At 42.3% G+C, this 17,517-nt stretch overlaps 1 protein-coding gene across 1 annotated transcript in view; it reads right to left on the reverse strand.

The window, feature by feature from the left end:
- Nucleotides 1-227: 227 nt before the first annotated feature.
- spred2a (sprouty related EVH1 domain containing 2a) overlaps nucleotides 228-17,517 on the reverse strand; it is a 46,065-nt gene continuing 28,775 nt past the window's right edge. Inside the window, exons 5-6 of the mRNA XM_056280696.1 lie at nucleotides 2,450-2,605; nucleotides 228-1,712 (exon numbers count right to left, since the gene is read on the reverse strand). Of these exons, the coding sequence (XP_056136671.1) occupies nucleotides 1,020-1,712; nucleotides 2,450-2,605 (849 nt within the window). The 3' untranslated portion in view covers nucleotides 228-1,019. The remainder of the gene's footprint in view (nucleotides 1,713-2,449; nucleotides 2,606-17,517) is intronic.

Genomic DNA, 17,517 nt, shown 5'->3' on the forward strand with positions numbered 1-17,517 from the left:
GACATTTGTTGGCATGTAAATCTTGAGGAGCTTCAATTTGGGAAAACTCAAATCAAATTCAGGACATGAGAGTTTTGCTTGTGTGTCCGTTTCCGGAATATTCTCCAAAAAAACAATCCTTGAAAGAAAACACTGAACTGGGAGAGACCGCTCTACTGTTCAGACTGACTGGTGTAAACTGGTCCTGTGATGCTTTTTGACTGAGAAAGCAGACTACATCGCAGTGTGTCAGAGAGCCTCGACTCTTCAGAGAGCTTCAGCTCTCAGAAGACGGCCCAGTGAACACATGGCCTCATCGCGGTCAAAATCGAAAGATTTTTGAAAAGGAAATAAAAAAAACCTCTTAACCATTAATGAGGTGAGACTGCTTTAGAAGTTTCCAGTGCAATTTGCCCTACTTCAAATACGAACATTTTTGAATGAGACAGCCACTTAGCTAGCTAGCATCAAGAAGCTCAACTCAATGGCACTTGATGCCGGAAAATTCTTGAAACAAGTTGTCTAAACGGGAATGGTTAAAATGACATCACCCCACTGGCAGTCCTACTCGTATTTATAGAAAAATGAGACTTTAAGACTCAACGCTTAAAGACAAAATGTCAGCTTGTTAGGACTGAGATTTCTTGCAGTTTGCTATTGGTGGATTGAGACTAAAAACACAACAACACTCATACTGAGCTCACACAACACTAAGAAAAACAACACATTCAAGCCTTTAAAACACGAGTGTAAAAATATAAAGTACCTGTTTATATATTTATATTTATATATATTTCTATATATAAATGTATATTTACTGTTCAGCCTTTGAACATATAAGTGACTCCTTGACAAAATTAAAATAAGATGAATGCTTTTCCTCCCATGGAGTCCAGAAGGAGAACCACCGAACAACAACCAAAATAATAATAATAATAATAATAATAATAATAATAATAAAAAAACATAGCGGCAACCTTTTCTTGGTTCTTCCCATGAGTCTTTATCCTATCTGGGCGGTAGGCGTGGCTTGTAAGGCCTCAACCTACAGCTTTGTGCCGACCCCCGCAGCAGTGGCAGGCGATTCCACAGCGGTAGCATGCCCTCAGGGGTGCATAGCAGCACATGCAGGGGGCCAGGAGTGACAACCCCACCAGTGCCAGCCAACGCAGACAGAAGCGCTCATCGCTGGTGTCACATGAGCATGGGTCCGAGTAGTCGCCCTCTGGGTCTGACATGCAGTGGTACAGCAGGCTGTCCGCACACCACATGAAGCTGACCCTCCGAATGCAGGTCCGGACCGGGTCCGGTGCCTCCTGGCAATGCCCCCGCTTGTTCTCATCCTGGTAGAACACGTCCTGACAATAGACGCAGCGGGCACGCTCCCCCTCCCCCTTCCGTCGTTTTCCCTTGGGCTGGAGGGCACCAGGCTGGGCAGTCACCACAGCCCCGTGGCCGACTACCCGCTCCGGCAAGCTTGGTTTAACGTCCCTACTGTGCTGCACCTCACAGCCCAGAGGATACGGGTAGGTGTAGTCATGTTTCGGCAGCTCGCTCTTGGCAAAATGCACATAGGCATCTGGGTTGGCAGGCTGGATGAGTTTGTCATGTGTGGCGGTGGCATGGCGGTAGTCCTCGTAGCCTGTCAGCCAGGAGCGCTCACGGGGGTTGATGCGAACAATCTCTTCCTCTTCCACCTGGAAGCTGACGTGATGAGGTAACATTGGCACCGACTGAAGAAAGAGACATCAGAAGACACTTCAACAATTCAAACATAGCTTCCCTTTTACTGAATATTTTTTGCAATTTTGTTTAGCACAGCGACGATAGATAGAAAGTATGGACTGCAGAGAGAAAGAGAGAGGAAGACATACACCAGAGGCTCTGCATCGGGTTCAAACCTAGGACCCTTTGTGGTGGTGAAGCCCCACAATTAATAAACTTACTAGAGCAGGCAGGAGATGAGCAAATATTAAAAGTCAAAACTAGGAACAGTTGAAAAAAAAAAAAACAGATGAAAAATATCTGCTTAGACCAGTGGTTCTAATTCCGGTCCTCAGGTACCATCAGTACCACTTTTCTATTCTTTCAGGTAGTTAATCATGTTCCCCTGTTTTTCCAGTTATTCCAGCCTCCAATCAGAATCAGAATCAGGATACTTTATCCATCCCCAAAGGGAATCAGGGAGGTTTTAGACCTGAAACAACAGGTGAATGTAATTGATGACTGACCTGGTCAAATACAAACCCCAGCAGTAATGGTACCTGTGGACCTGATTGAGAACCACTGGAGTAAGACAACCAGCGCTGTAACTAATGTGTTGTACAAAAACAGCCCAACTAAATGTGATGTCTGGATGATGGGCCTGCGTGTGGCCAGTGCAGGTCATGAACAAAGACGACCGTAGTTATGTAATGAATTACAGACACAGTCTTGGTCCATTTTAGAGGAGTTTCTTTCCAGTTCTCACCTGGCCAAGGAAGTAGTGTCCTGATGGGCGATGCTGGTCATAGAAGTGGCCAAGGATGCAGTGGTGCCGACGGGCCTCGCAGAAGGTCGAGGGAGCCAACGTCTGCATGGCTGGCTCCTTTCTCTGGGAGGAGTTGGAGGAGCTGTCGGTGGCATTCTGAGGAGGAGAAAACAAGGAGTAAGACAGTCAGGGAGTCGAGGGAAAGATGCCAGAGGAGGAACAGGAAAAAAAGGAGCAAGAAACAGGAATTGAGATGTAGCAACATGTCCTTCTAAATAACAGCCAATGAGAATGGGCAATTTTTACAGTGGGAGGGGCTTTATAAATTCCCAATGATGAAGGAGGGGAGGAGTGTGCATGTGGCTTTGTGTGTGCACAAATCAAAGCCAATTTCATTCATGTGCAAGATGATCTTATGTTTAAAAAATATGTATAAATCATGGCCCTCATGAAAGGATTAACATCTGCAGAGTTGTTAATATTTCCCAAGGCCCCACAACCTGGTGACAAACAAGAAACTGATTTCGGCGCTTCAGGGAACAGATGAACAGATGCGGTCTGTAGTTCTAAACTGTCATAAACTGTGCTAAAGGAAGTTTATACACATATGGCTCTGGGCTTGTGACTGCCGGACCAATAACACAAGACCACTAACGGAGAGTTCAGGCAAAAAAAAAAAAAAGAAGTAAAATTTAAAGTGTCCTCTGTCCCAAAACGCAAATACTATTAAGGCCTTCTTTGCCCAGGTAATCAACCTTTAATTCCTTAAGTGGAGCACACCGGTCCAGACCAAGTTGTCTTCTGGTGACCACTAAGCAGCGTGAATGTGAGGAACTCAGCACATCACACAAAAGTCAACCTCACTTCCCCCCCCAGATGAACACAAGCCTTTGAAAAGTCTGGCTCATCATATAACCCACCTGCCTCAGCATGGTGTGTCCTTAATCAAAATTCTCCAAACTTCTGTATGCAAGCAATCAAAAGTGGGGGTGTGGGGTGTGGGGGGGGTGCCTTGGAGAAGAAAGGAGCATCAAAAAAAGGGCCCCGAAGTCTCCCTCTTTCTTTTACGATGCAACGTCGCTAAATTCCAGCCTTGGCTTACGACTGGCAACCATCGGAGCATCCAGCTGTGACCGGGTGCGTGGTTAATGGCGTCATTTCTGAGGGCGATACTGGGCACCGCTTTTATGAGGGGGCTGCCGACTTTGTGAGCAAACCCGTCCTGCAACGGTGCTTTTCCACAAAGAAAGAAAGCGGGAATGGTAATCCAACAAAACGGAGATCCTTCATATCACCACTGAAACAGCAACGCTAAAAACCATGGACTCGGGTCCACGTTCACCAGTACTCTATACACTCCTGCTATACAAGCACAGCAATCTCATTTATGAATCGTGTATAGTAGAAACCAACAACATGTCCTATTTGAGAAACTGTTAGCTTCGTTATTTTTTATTTTTTGGTACTCTGTATGGAAATAAATCAAATGGCATTATATTTCAAATTCCGTGTGCGTGTATAACTATATGGTTAATAAAAAACAATCCTATTCTTTGTGGTTGGCTTTGACACCTAAATCAGGACCGTTAAATCCAGTTGTGATGGATTTAATCACAAACGTCGAGGCCTGTCATTTGTTCCCTGCGGGGTTCAGAGTAAACACCCGGAGGACAGGAAATGTTGCATCATAGCAGGAAGTCTTCAGATGACTTATTCTGGACTGACATTGGTCTGCAGTCTCAAGAGGAATGGAAGGTCGGTGAAGGTCGCCTCTTGTCCTCGGAGACAAAATTTCCTCCCCTGGGAAAAAAAGCTCCTTCCAAAACAAAAAGAAAGGGCAGGCTGGATGAATCTGCACACAGGGCGTTCACCCCCCCAAACAAAATCCTGCCTTCCTCTACAGAGGGCTGCTTATCTAAACAGATAGACAGTGATAGATTACCGACAAGCCTCACTTCTTCTTCCGAACTGGACATCCTGTGGAAAAGACTCACCCCCCTCCACCCCAACACACATACACACACAAACGGCAGATTTGACAACGAGCAACCCACTCAAGTCAACGGTCCCTTCGTATAAATTCACGTTGATTTACTTACCAGGACAATGTAATTCTGGATATTGTGGAGTGCAGTTATATGTAGATGTTACCTTTTTGTGTTTGTAAATTCTTCAGTGTACATAAGGATAAATATTCCCCCTCCATTATTCTGTCTTTTAGCCTCAGACTGTTCATGTCCTTGCACAGTATGCATCTGCATGACTGTGTTCATGAGTTTTGCGGGTGTCTAACTGACGAGACGTGAAAAAGTACAAATTCCTGTTCCTTTACATAGTTGCATGAGTAAATGTGGCAATTACATGTGATTTGTTTTTTTTGGTGGTTTTTTTAGATGTGAAGCTTCTCATGAAGCTGGCTTCTAATTCACTCACAAACTGACACCAGTCTCATGTTAAGGGTTTCCCTCTGCATGGATTTGCAGCCCCCCCCCCCCAATAAAATTCCACCCAGTGCAAATCCAAATCAATCTTTTGATAAAAGCATTTCTATTGTGTCAACTTGGTTTTCTGGGCGGTCAGTTTGCTAAAAACATGATTCGGATGAGCTCACTTTTAAGTCTGTTGAACCCCCGCAAGGCATCTATTTTACAACCTCAATGTTAATCATCAACTTCGGAAATAATGTAAATAATATGTTGCATTAGCTACTAAACTGAAAATGTGCAGTCAATACTAGATCTTTGAAATTAGACCGTATCGTCCTGTTCTCAACAGCTGGGCTTCATATCATGTGTCCTTAATCTAAATTATGCATGCCATCAAGACAATTCCACATATGTGTGTAAACTTACACAGTTCAAGAATACATAACTTTAAACTGAAAGATTTCAAAGGCGATGTTAAAAAAGAAGAAGACCTGGTCTTCTCCAGAGCATTTAAGTGGAAGTAGATAGTGTACATTTAGGGGAAAAAAAAGAAAAGAAAAGGAATTTTTTTTTAATCTTACAACATGGAATCCCTTCCAGAATATGTAAAAAATGGCTGTGTATGGGTGCATATGAGCGATAACAGGAGCATAGCGGGGAGAACGTGGTGTTAAACAGATCGTCCTCATAATTTGTCAGTTTAGATTTTTAATTGCTTATCACTAGTCAGTCACACACACACACACACATATATATATATAGATAGATAGATAGATAGATAGATAGATAGATAGATAGATAGATAAAATTAAAAAAAATCCTACTCTCTGTGTGTCTTCCTCAAGCTTGGGTCCTCTACCAGAGGCCTGGGAATTTGAGGGTTCTGCGCTTAGCTGTTCTTAAGACTGTACTCTTCTGGACAAAGACTTCAGACGTTGTTCCTGGAACCTGCTGGCACCACTCTCCCCGATTGGGGGTCACAGCCCCTAGTCCTCCTATTACCACTTTGCACACCAAGGAGAAGGATGGAGGCCAAGACCAGGGTAGCCCTGAGAGATGTTAGCCAGCTAACAGAGGTGCAGAAGGGAGTGATGAAAGACAGGTCCTTGCTGAAAAATAAGTACAGCAAGTTGTCCGTAAGTGAGGCCCTGGAGACTGCAAAACAAAGACTCACAGCTCTGTCTGCTAGGCTTAAGAGACACAACAGAGAAGTTGAGGCCAAGAGAATAAATGGCCCGTTCTTCAGAGAACCATGCAGAGTGTACTCCCAGCTGCAAAGGAACAACAGCACAAGAGCAGACTCACCCAGAGCTGAAACTGAGCAAGACACTAGAAGGATGTAAGGGAGAAGGAAGCATCAAATAACACCGATGCCCAGTGGCTGGTGGAACTAAGAGCAGAGCACAGCAACCTCCCAGAACAAGACCCAGTCATCATCACAACAGCAGACAACCAACAGTGAGTCTCAAGCATGAACAGCTGGACAGCACCAGGGCTGGACATGATACATACCTACTGGCTGAAGAAGCTAACAGCACTCTTTGAACACCTGGTAACACCAATGAACCAGCTGCTAATATCAGGGTCTCACCTAGACTGGCTAACACAGGGCAGGACAATACTGATCATGAAGGATCCCCACAAGGGTATAACACCTTCAAACTACTGGCCAATAACCTGCCTCACCATAAAATGGAAGCTGCTCTCAGGGATCATAGTGGCTAAGTTGAATACGCACATTAGTGAGTACATGGCAAAACTGAGGGGGGCATTGGAAACAACACCAGAGGGTCAAAGCACCAAATACTGGTTGATAGAGCAGTCACCCAAGAGTCTAAGACCAGACAGACCAACCTGAGCACTGCCTGGATTGACTACAAGACAGCCTATGACTTAATATCACACATGTGGATACTGGAGTGCTTGGCACTATACAAGGTCAAGAGGACACTGATTACCTTCCTCAAGAACACAATGCAGCTGTGGAAAACAAACCTAGAGGCCAACTCCAAGGCCATCGCACAAGTGACCATCAGTGCAGCATATACTAAGGTGATGCCCTGTCTCCACTACCGTTCTGCATAGCCCTGAACTCCCTCAGTCAGATCATTGCAAAGAATGGATACGGATACAAGTTCAGAAGTAGGGTAACCATCACCTCCTCTGCCTGGATGACATCAGGCTGTATGCCAACAGTGAACGAGACTTCGGTTCACTGATCCACCACATCAGAATATAAAGCGATGACATTGGGATGTCATTCAGACTGGATAAGTGTGGCTGAATGGTGACAAAGAGAGGGAAGGTAATAAGGACCGAAGAGGTGGAGCTACCTGAAGGCAGGTTTATCGACATAAAGGATGGTTATAAGTACCTGGATATCCCACAGGTTAATGGAATCCATGATGAGAAAGCAAGGAGGTCAGCCACAGCCAAATACCTCCAGAGAATAAGGCAGGTCCTGAGAAACCAGCTAAATGTTAGGAATAAGACCCAAGCCATCAACATGTCCCCGGATGTCAAGACATGAAAACTCCTCACAATACACGGAGGATTCCACCTGAAGTCCAGCACACCTTAAGACTGTGCAAGCAGTGAAAAGAGGGGGGGAGAGGATTGGTGTGTTAGAGCCACGATGACACAAAGAGCATCCAAAAGTACATCAGGATGACGGTCCCAGGAAAAACTGCTTAGTAAGCACCTCAGGCAGCAGAGGACAGAGGGCGATGAGGAAGAAGAAAGTGAGAGGGGAATTTGATAATAACCAAACTTTTATGTTCTTCATTGCCTTTGACCGAATTTTCTGTCTAATGAAAGTTGCACTTTGAAACTCAATCACTTTACACTGACCTTTTTGTTTTTTATACTTTCTTTTGTTTAATTCATTTTTATCTTATTTTGTATTTTTTATTTCATGACTCTCTATGCCCTGTGTAAAGCACAATGAATTGCCTTTGTGTATGAAATGTTTTATACAAACATAAACCTGCCTTGTCTCAAACACCAGTACGTAATTTTGCCTGCTACTGAGCATGTGTCCATTACCAGTAATGCTATACCACTTTCTTTGGTTGTAGAAAGGAGAAGCAGCTTGCTGACAGCAGAGTGTAAAATGACGTAGAGAAGGAAAGAGGAGGAGAAGAGGGGGAGAAAGAAAAGCAGAGGAGAAGAAAGACGAGTCAGTCTGAGGTCCCACACTGCGGATGCACCAATATGACTCACGGCTCTCTCGCTCGCTCGCTCGCTCTCTCTCGCTCTCTAACACACACACACACACACACACACACACACACACACACACACACACACACACACACACACACACACACACACACAGAAGAATACGATGGGAGCTGGGGTTTTGATGTTGTTGGTTGTGTCGCCATCGTTTCCATGCCAGTAGACCAATAATGACAAGTCTGGTTTTCACCAGTGTTGTTCTGCTGAAGTTAACCCTGTCAGCTTCAACGGAGGTCACCTAATGCTTTTTTCAAGATTTTTTTGGGGGGGGCAATTTTAGCCATTGTTAACAGGGCAAAGGAAACAAAAGTAGTGAGGCGAGAAAGAAAGGTGAAGATATTTCCAAAGATAGTTTCGAGTTCAGCGTGAGCCAGGATGCTGTAAGCCTTCACGGTACTATGCATTTATCTGGCTGAGTGACCTGGACCAACCAGGTAAAAGTAAAGGCACTTCACCTGCGAAGTATTTAGCCTGAATTTAGGTCCCTCCTGGAATATCATCATTGTGAAGTTCAGATAATAAAACTTGCAGAACTAATTACCAACTGGTTTCCAGCCAATTTTCTGTTTTCGACCAGTGAGTTTGTTTTATCTTAAAATCTACAGAAAATTCACTGTGTCCTCACCAGAGAAACTCCCAATGTAAGTCATAGGTTTCTTGAGTGTTGTGTTCTTTGCTGAGAAACCACATTTCTCCAGAGTAATTTGGTGTTATACTAAAGATATCAGTTGAGCTCATGCAGACATTAAAATTCCTTATAACTCACTGTCCTGACATCATAATTCTGCCTGGAAATGCTGGGCTAAGATTTTCAAGTTGAGCTAGGCTATTACTCTGGCTCAGTTTAATCATTCTCCCTAGAGAAGAAGTTTCACTTGGTCACCATCTTGGAAATTCTACCAGGCATTAAGTTATTGACCAACAAAACAAAACCCCTATCTTTTCAATGGGGTAGTCGATATCTAAAGCTCTGAGGCACATATTATCATTTGCATTTCATATTTAGGAACACTGGCATATTGTACACAACATGAAGTGTCAAAGTTTGTCCCAGAGGATGCTACAGAAAAAGGTATTTTTCTGACTTAACTGATGCCTATATGCATGCACGGTCCATTGCCACAGAAAGCACGGACATTTGAGTGTGATCTGTTGTAAATAATAGTACTGTGGCGTGTGAATCTGAATGTGTGATTGATGGATTTTCTTTGATATGCAGCCAGTTCCACTGACAACATGATTTAGCAATGTCTTATGTTGTCAGTATCGCCATTTTTGCATTGCAAATTGTCCTATTCTCAAGTAATAGAGTACACTATCTTCACTATAATACAAAACATCTCTGGAGTTAAACTTCAAAGTAACATCAACAATGTCTTTTTACTAATCTAGTATTAGCTATAATTTTCCCATCAAAGGTGCTCTCCACTGCTGTTTGTGGGGCATTTGATGGCAGAGGAAGTCGAAACAACCCAGCAGTCCACCAGTCAATTATAACTTGACAGAGTGTTTACTGTAAAGGAGTTCCTCTCTCTGTATTAAAATTGTATTGGCCCTTTGGTCAGCAGAGAGTGGAGCTTCATTTCTCAGTGGCCAACAGAGGAAGACTGTAGTTGTACCGGACAGCTCCTAGTGCCCAACAGTAGAGGGCATGCATGCACGCACATGCAGTCTGTTGTGCTACCAGGGAATTTTTGGTTTAGTTGCTGTGAGAAGATGAGAAACCGCAAGCAGAGGCTGCCATGTCAGGAGTACTTTTGTGGACAGCTAGCAGCATTAGAATTAGCATTAGCAGTTGCTTCTTAGCAGGCGATTCAAATGTCTGCCTCCATATGCTACCTCAAAAATCCCTGACCTCACCGTCCACAATCCTTTAGGCCAGAGATATAGTTGATTTTTAACCACACGTTCGCGCAGACAACTGGCTGCATTGTGAACGGAATTGTTCACACAATTGTCTATGTACTTTGCATGTTACTGGAGGATTCCACTAGAGGGCATACAAGAGAACTAAGGCTATAAATAGACAAAACATGCCATCGGCACCACACCTACACATTTCTGGCCTTAGACCTCAACAGAAAAATCACTGCATGCAAAACACTTGCACAAGACCCTAGACACCCTCGCCGCCGTGGTGGGTAGAGTACTGACTTTTTGTACTCATGTGAAAAAATTACTTAAGTAAAAGTCCCCATTTGAGAAACCTATTCGAGTAAAATTGAAAAATACCCGGTCAAGCTACTCAATTTACAACTTGCATGCTAATTGTCTGTGTGTGGGCCAGAACAAACAACAGTGCAGCTCCATAACCCCCCCCTCCCAAGAAATGAGGAGCATCAGAGCATAGGCCAACAAATAAAGATATACAGCGCCAACAGTACCTACTACACATCTACACTACCTTTATATAATAGACCTTTATCACAGCAGACATTCATTAGCAGGATTAAGCATTAGCAGGATTTCATTTAAGGCAAGGCAAGATAAAGCAAACTTATTTGTATAGCATATTTCAGCATCAAGGCAATTCAAAGTGCTTTACATAAAACATAAAAGGCTTTAAGTGAAGCAACATAAGGCAATAAAAAGACATTTAAAAACAAATAAAAAGAGAGTAAAAGTTACAGTACAGTGTAAGATGAAAAGCAAAAGCTTCAAGTTTTATTTAATAAAAGGCAGCAGCAAAGAGGAAAGTCTTCAGCCTAGATTTAAAAGAACAGAGTTGCAGCAGACCTGCAGTTTTGCGGGAGTTTGTTCCAGATATGTGGTGCATAAAAACTGAAAACTGCCTCTCCATGTTTAGTTTTGACTCTGGGGAGAGAAGCAGACCTGTCCCAGATGATCTGAGCAGTCTGGATGGTTCATAGTGTAGCAGTAGGTCAGAAATGTATTTTGGCCCTAAACAATTTAGTACTTTATAAGCTAAGAGCAGAGTATTAAAATCAATTCTTTGATGGACAGGAAGCCAGTGCAGCGACTTCAGGACTGGAGTGATGCAATCCACTCTTTTGGTCTCAGTAAGGACTCGAGCAGCAGTGTTCTGAATCAGCTGCAGCTGTTTGATCAATTTTTTATAAAAACTAGCAAAGACACCATTACAGTAGTCGAGTCGACTGAAGATAAATGCATGGACAAGTTTTTTCTAAATCCTGCTGAGACATAAATCCTTTAATTCTTCATTATTATTCAGGTGATAGTAGGATGACTTTATAATTGTCTTAATGTGGCTATCTAAATTCATGTCTGAGTCCATGACTATACCAAGATTTCTGGCTCGGTTTGTGGTTTTTAACATTACCGATTGTAGCTGAGTGCTGACTTTTAATCATTCTTCCTTGGTTCTGAAGACAATTACTGCAGTTTTATCTTTGTTTAACTGAAGAAAATTCCGAGATATCCAATCACTGATTTGTTCAATGCACTTACTCAGTGCTTGTATGGGATTATAGTCCCCTGGTGATATGGTTATGTAAATCTGCATGTTGTTTGCATAATTATGGTAACATATTTAGTTGTTTTCAATAATCTGGACTAATGGGAACATATAGATGTTAAATAGAAGCGGCCCCAGAATGGAGCCTTGGGGAACTCCACAAGACATTTTTATACACTCAGATTTTTAATTACCATCCATCCATCCATTATCCAAGCGGCTTATCCCAATTGGGGTCACGGGATGCTGGAGCTTATCCCAGCAGTCATTGGGTGGCAGGTGGGGAGACACCCTGGACAGGCCGCCAGGCCGTCACAGGGCTGACACAGTCACACCTAGGGACAATTTAGTACGGCTGATTCACTTGACTTTTTGAATTTTAATTTTATTGATTTTTAATTACCTATAGACATGAGGTAGTCCCTGTGGGCCAGCCAGCATGAGGTTAACAATTCTGACTTGAGTGAACCAAACAGCATATAAGGAATTATTAGTTTCCAAATGGCTGATTTCAATGTTAGGGATCAAGATTGAGTCAAGTCACGTTTTATGTACATATCACATTTCATACCAGAGGAAGCTCAATGCACTTAATCATAAAAAAGACAGAGAAAAAAAAAACAAACAAGGAAAAAACATTAGTAAAAAATAAAATAAAAAAAACATAAAAATATACATTTTTTTATTTAATCAAAAGCATTTTAAAGCGGTAGATTTAAAGTTCTTTTTTAAAATGGTTAAGAGTTTGGATGTTTTTTTATGTCCTGAGGGAGGCTGATCATTCAACTCTAGATGGGCTGAGACTGAATTATGCGCATTCACGGTGATCTTAAAAAAGCCATTTTCAACTGAGCACTGAAAATAGGATTCATAATGGATTCAGAAGGCATCTTATTTCACACCTGATAAACAACTGGTTCTTATGCAAGTAGGTATATGAGTGAAATAAACATTTTATTAAAGGAAAAAAATAAAACGTCAGCAGCCGCAAAGGAAACCTGTGTTGGCATGCTATAAATTCTGAGGGTTAAAATGTGTGAGTTTATTCAGTAGTTAGCCTAGTTATCTAGCAATTTATATTTCAACTAAATTATTTGGATGTTTTTCCTGTATTTTAGACTACACTGCAACACTTTACTACCTTGTGCTAGGCTTGTTTCAATAATCCAGGTGTAGCACCCCAAAAAAGTTGAAACAGTTCATCTGGACACAAGGTTTAGTGGGAGAAATGTTTCATCACTCATTTAAGTGACTTCACCAGTCTCAGCTGACTGCAGGTATCCCCAACATTGTAAACAGTACAATTATATAACGACAAAAACCGGTGATCTACTCCTGGTTTCATATGCAAATTGCCATGACTATTAATTACAATGGCCACATGTACTATTCAGAGGATCGGGGAATAGCTGCAATCACAGCGTTGTAAAATGCTGACAGATTAACTCTTAGGCGCCCTCCTGTTCAGGGATGATTGTTCCCTCTTCACATAGATGGCCTCTTTGACTCCCCATTCAAATTGTCATCTTTAAGTTCCTGGCATCTATTATTAACCAGTTGGTAGGCAGTACAGAACATCACATCTGGAACACTATGGATTTTATGGATAAGGTGAGGAACATCATCAAGGAGGCTGATGAAACAGTGGTCTTATGATGTTCTTCTTCACGTGTGTTCGTATTGCTGAAGCGGTGGAGGTAGTACTTGTGAAATTACAGGTTGACCCACTCGTAGCAATAGGACCACCCTTAACACTGACCAAGTGTGTCTGCTCCTGAAGCTGTGTCTTTGGTCCAAGTACTTCACTTACAAGGGGCAGTACTATAGGCAAAAGCATTGGTGCAATATGGGTGAATAGTACATGTGGCCACTGTAATTAATGGTCATGGAGATTTGCATATGAAACCTGTGTTAGATTGCTGGTTTTGGTCATTATGCAACTGTTTTGTTTATAAGATTGGGGATACCTGCAGTCAGCTGACACTGACGAAGTCACTTATGTGGTTTTTCCAATGGCAATTTTAGCTGCACTGAGTCAAACCATGCCACGTTAATTTAACTTTCCATTAACAGTTTAAACATGCAGAGTTGTGCCGAGTCACGCCTGAGATGGACCATCCCCAGAGTCAAAGTGTGCCAGATCCACCTCCAAGTGAGCTGCGGTGATTTCAGGTGGGCTTCGTCCTTTCATTGACTCTTCTAGATCCATTTTGTCACCCCATCTCCGCTTTTCATGCAATAAGCAGTAGATGCCAAACAAAATCGTAAATACCACCAAGGTGACGATTGTCACAAAATCACTTTTATTGCACTTGCTTTAGTAATTACCATGATGTAGGATAACTAGGCTTACTAGTCCTACTTATCTGGAAGAATGCAGTGTGTCTGCTATGATAATATTATGGTGTACCTCAGGGCTCAGTTCTGGGCCTTCTACTTTTCTCTCTTTATATTTCACCTCTTGGCCAAATTATACGCAGTCGTGGAATAAATTTCCATTGCTATCTGGATGATACCCAGCTGTATGTGCCTATAAGAGCTAATGATTGTACTCAAATTACTAATTTAGAGGCCTGCTTGGCTGCTTTGAAAAATTGGATGTCTATATACAGTGCTGCTTGAAAGTATGTGAACCCCTTGAGCAGTTTAGATGTTTCTGTTGTTTTACCATGATTTTCTTATTCTATCATCACCAGTTTTTATGTATGAAATGTCAGATATATGTTTATCAGTTGCAGGTACTTGTTTAGTGGGACTTGTTTAAGTAGCCCAAAAACTACATGAAACATGGAATTAGTGTATGTGCAAAAGTAAGTGAACCCCCAGCTGCATTGGTTCAGTCAAGCAGGTAACAGACTCGGGTGAGACACATTTGGGTGCTTAATTAATCATTTAAGCAGACCAATGAAATGAGACATCTTTGGGAAAGGGTTTGGCCTGCACTAATTAAAAGAGAGAGGAAACCAACCAAACCACTGTGGTCCCATACAAATCAACAATGCCGAGAGCAAAGGAGATATCCGAGGACATGAAGAAGAGGGTAGTGATAGCCCATCAGTCTGGGGATGGATATAAGACCATCTCCAAAAGATTCCTGCTCCATCCATCCACTGTAAGACAAATAATTTACAAATGGAGGGCCTTCAACATGACAGCAACTCTGCCTAGAAGTGGACGCCCATCAAAACTATCACCCAGAAGCACCAGAAAAATAATAAATCAGGTAAAGGCCAACCCACACATCACCTCTAGAGAGTTGCAGACCTCTCTGGTAGCATCTGGGACAAATGTGCATGCGTCTACAATCAAACGAAAATGGAATAGCCATGACATTCATGGGACATTCATTTATTGCTCTTTTTTGCTCTTTTTTCTTGTTAAAGGGCTTTTTAGGGAGTTGTTCCTTATTCGGTGCGAGGGTCTAAGGACAGGATGTTGTGTTGCTGAAAAGCCCCTTGAGGCAAATTTGTAATTTGTGATATTAGGCTATACAAATAAAATTGACTTGACGGCTCTTCTCCTGTATATGTGAATGGTGTGATGTGAGTCTCATCTGTGTGCACTGTAGTCTGTCCTCCTGCCAGGTCTCCATAGTGATGGTGGCCGCCACCTGGACACTGTTTGGCATCCTCCTCATCACACTCTTTATATATATATATATATCTTATAAATCCATATACTTTTGTTATCCTGTTTCAGTGTTGTATCCTTCTCTCAATCCGATGTGTGACTAAGGTTTTTTACTTGTCTCTTCTCCCGTGTGTATGAATGGTGTGATGTGAGTCTCCCCTGTGTGCAAGTGTAGTCTGTCCTCCTGCCAGGTCTACATGGTGATGGTGGTCGTGTGGCTCAGGTCCTAGGCTGTTTTGGTGGCATCTGGACACTGCTTGGCATCCTCCTCATCATATTCTTCAAATATCTTATAATTCCATTATAATCCTCTTTCAATGTTGTATTTGTAAATTGTGTTGTATTCTGCACACACAACATCCAATGTACGTCGGTCTGTCTTGGGAGAGAGAGCCCTCCTCTTTTGTTCTCCCTGAGGTTTCTTCCCATATTTCCCCCCCTTTTAACGGTTTTTTTTTTAAAGGAGATGTTCCTTATCCAATGCGAGGGTCGAAGGATAGGATGTTGTATTGCTGTAAAGCCCATTGAAGCACATTTGTAATTTGTAATATCGGGCAATACAAATAAAATTGACTTGACAAGGCTACTGTCGTTTGTTGGATGTAGACACAAACCGCAACGAAATGTGACAAATTACAAATGAAATTACACTACAGCCTACTCTGCTTAGCAAAAATGTCTTCCAATCTCTTCCCAGATATCTTTCAAAAGAGCCTCCAGATCAATCACTTATGAATAAAAAAAAGCAAAAAACTTAAAAAAATAAAAAACAGCTTGACATAAACAGTAGCAACTGGTAAAAGGTAGGCTCATGACATGTTTCTTCATTGGTTGGACACAATGTTAAAAAATTGAAAGATGGCCTCTCTCATTTTGTGTTTACATTAAATAAATAGAAAAATTAAGAATTGCCTTTATTTGGGCCAAAAGAAAAAGGGGTGGGGGTGGGGGTAATATTTGAACTGTTAGTTAAAGAAATTATAATTGCAAATGGCGTCCCTTAGAACTGCCATTTCTGTGGTCAGGAGGGTGGAGAGGATTTTCTCCTTCAGGGTCATGGTGTGACACAGGAGGGCATTTCTCTCTCGTCATTGTGGCAATATTATGAAACAGTAAAAATGGTAAAAACACACAGTGCTCCCTCCCTGTGTGTGTTGGGATGGGATAAATGCAGAGGTGGAATTTCCCCACAGGGATTAATAAAGTATATCTTATCTAAAGCAGCGCTCCTCCCTGAGTCTAATCGAGGTATAATTACTCTTTTCATGTAAAACTCGGCAAATGACTCAAGCTTCAATATTCACGGGGTTCTCTAGAAAATGACACACCATGAACAAGACAAGTGAAATATTGAATTGAATTGCTGCAAGCTTGGTCATGTTAAACTCAAGTTAACCTGTCAGGGAGCAGGTTAGCTCCAGAACTTGCCACAGTAACTGATCTGGACTCATACTGAACTCTGTGTTTGGAACAGAAAAATCCAGATTGATATGAATTTCCGGTTTAACATGTATCTTGCCACTTTCTGGAATAGTCCTCGAGAGTTTTCCATGCCAGTATACAGAAACTCAGGCTAACTAAAACAGACCCAGAACTAATGTTATTATCTTCAGCTGTGTTTACAATTCCATGAAATGTAAAAAAAGTCTGCAGCGAGAAAGGTCTATCACTGACAGTAGTGATCTGGAGGGCCTGCTTTCATGTGATATTGTGCCTTGAAAGTCAGCTAACTTTAACGTTAACCATACCTTATTGAGAGAAGTGTTTCATCACTCATCTAAGTGACCTCTTCGGTCTAAAGTGACTGCAGGTATGCCCACCCTTATAAACAATACAGTTGCACAACGACCAAAACCAACGATCAGTTTCAAATGCAAATAGGTGAGATTTTTAACTAGTTTCAATGGTCATGTGTACTATTCACAGAGGATTTGGGAATGTTCGCAATCACAGCATTGGAAAATGATGACAGATGTACTCTTAGCCCCCCCCCCCTTTAGTTCAGGGATGGTCGTTCCCTCTTCACATAGATGGCCTCTTTGACTCCCCATTCAAACCAGCATTCCTCCCTATCAAGGATGTGCACATCCTCATCCTTGAAAGAGTGGCTGGCCACGCCCTGTAGATGGGTGTAGATGGTGGAGTCCTGGCCTGACACATTAGCTCTTCTGTGTTGTGCCATCCTCTTGGTCAGTGTCTGTTTAGTTTCTCCAATGTACAAGTCACGGCAATCTTCCTGGCACTTAACAACGTACATTATATTGCTCTGTTTGTGCCAGGGGACCCGATCCTTGGGGTGGACCAATTTCTGGCGCAGCATGTTTTGGGGTTTGAAA

This window comes from Lampris incognitus, chromosome 5 (genome assembly GCF_029633865.1).
Source record: "Lampris incognitus isolate fLamInc1 chromosome 5, fLamInc1.hap2, whole genome shotgun sequence".
In the NCBI taxonomy this organism is placed as follows: domain Eukaryota; kingdom Metazoa; phylum Chordata; class Actinopteri; order Lampriformes; family Lampridae; genus Lampris; species Lampris incognitus.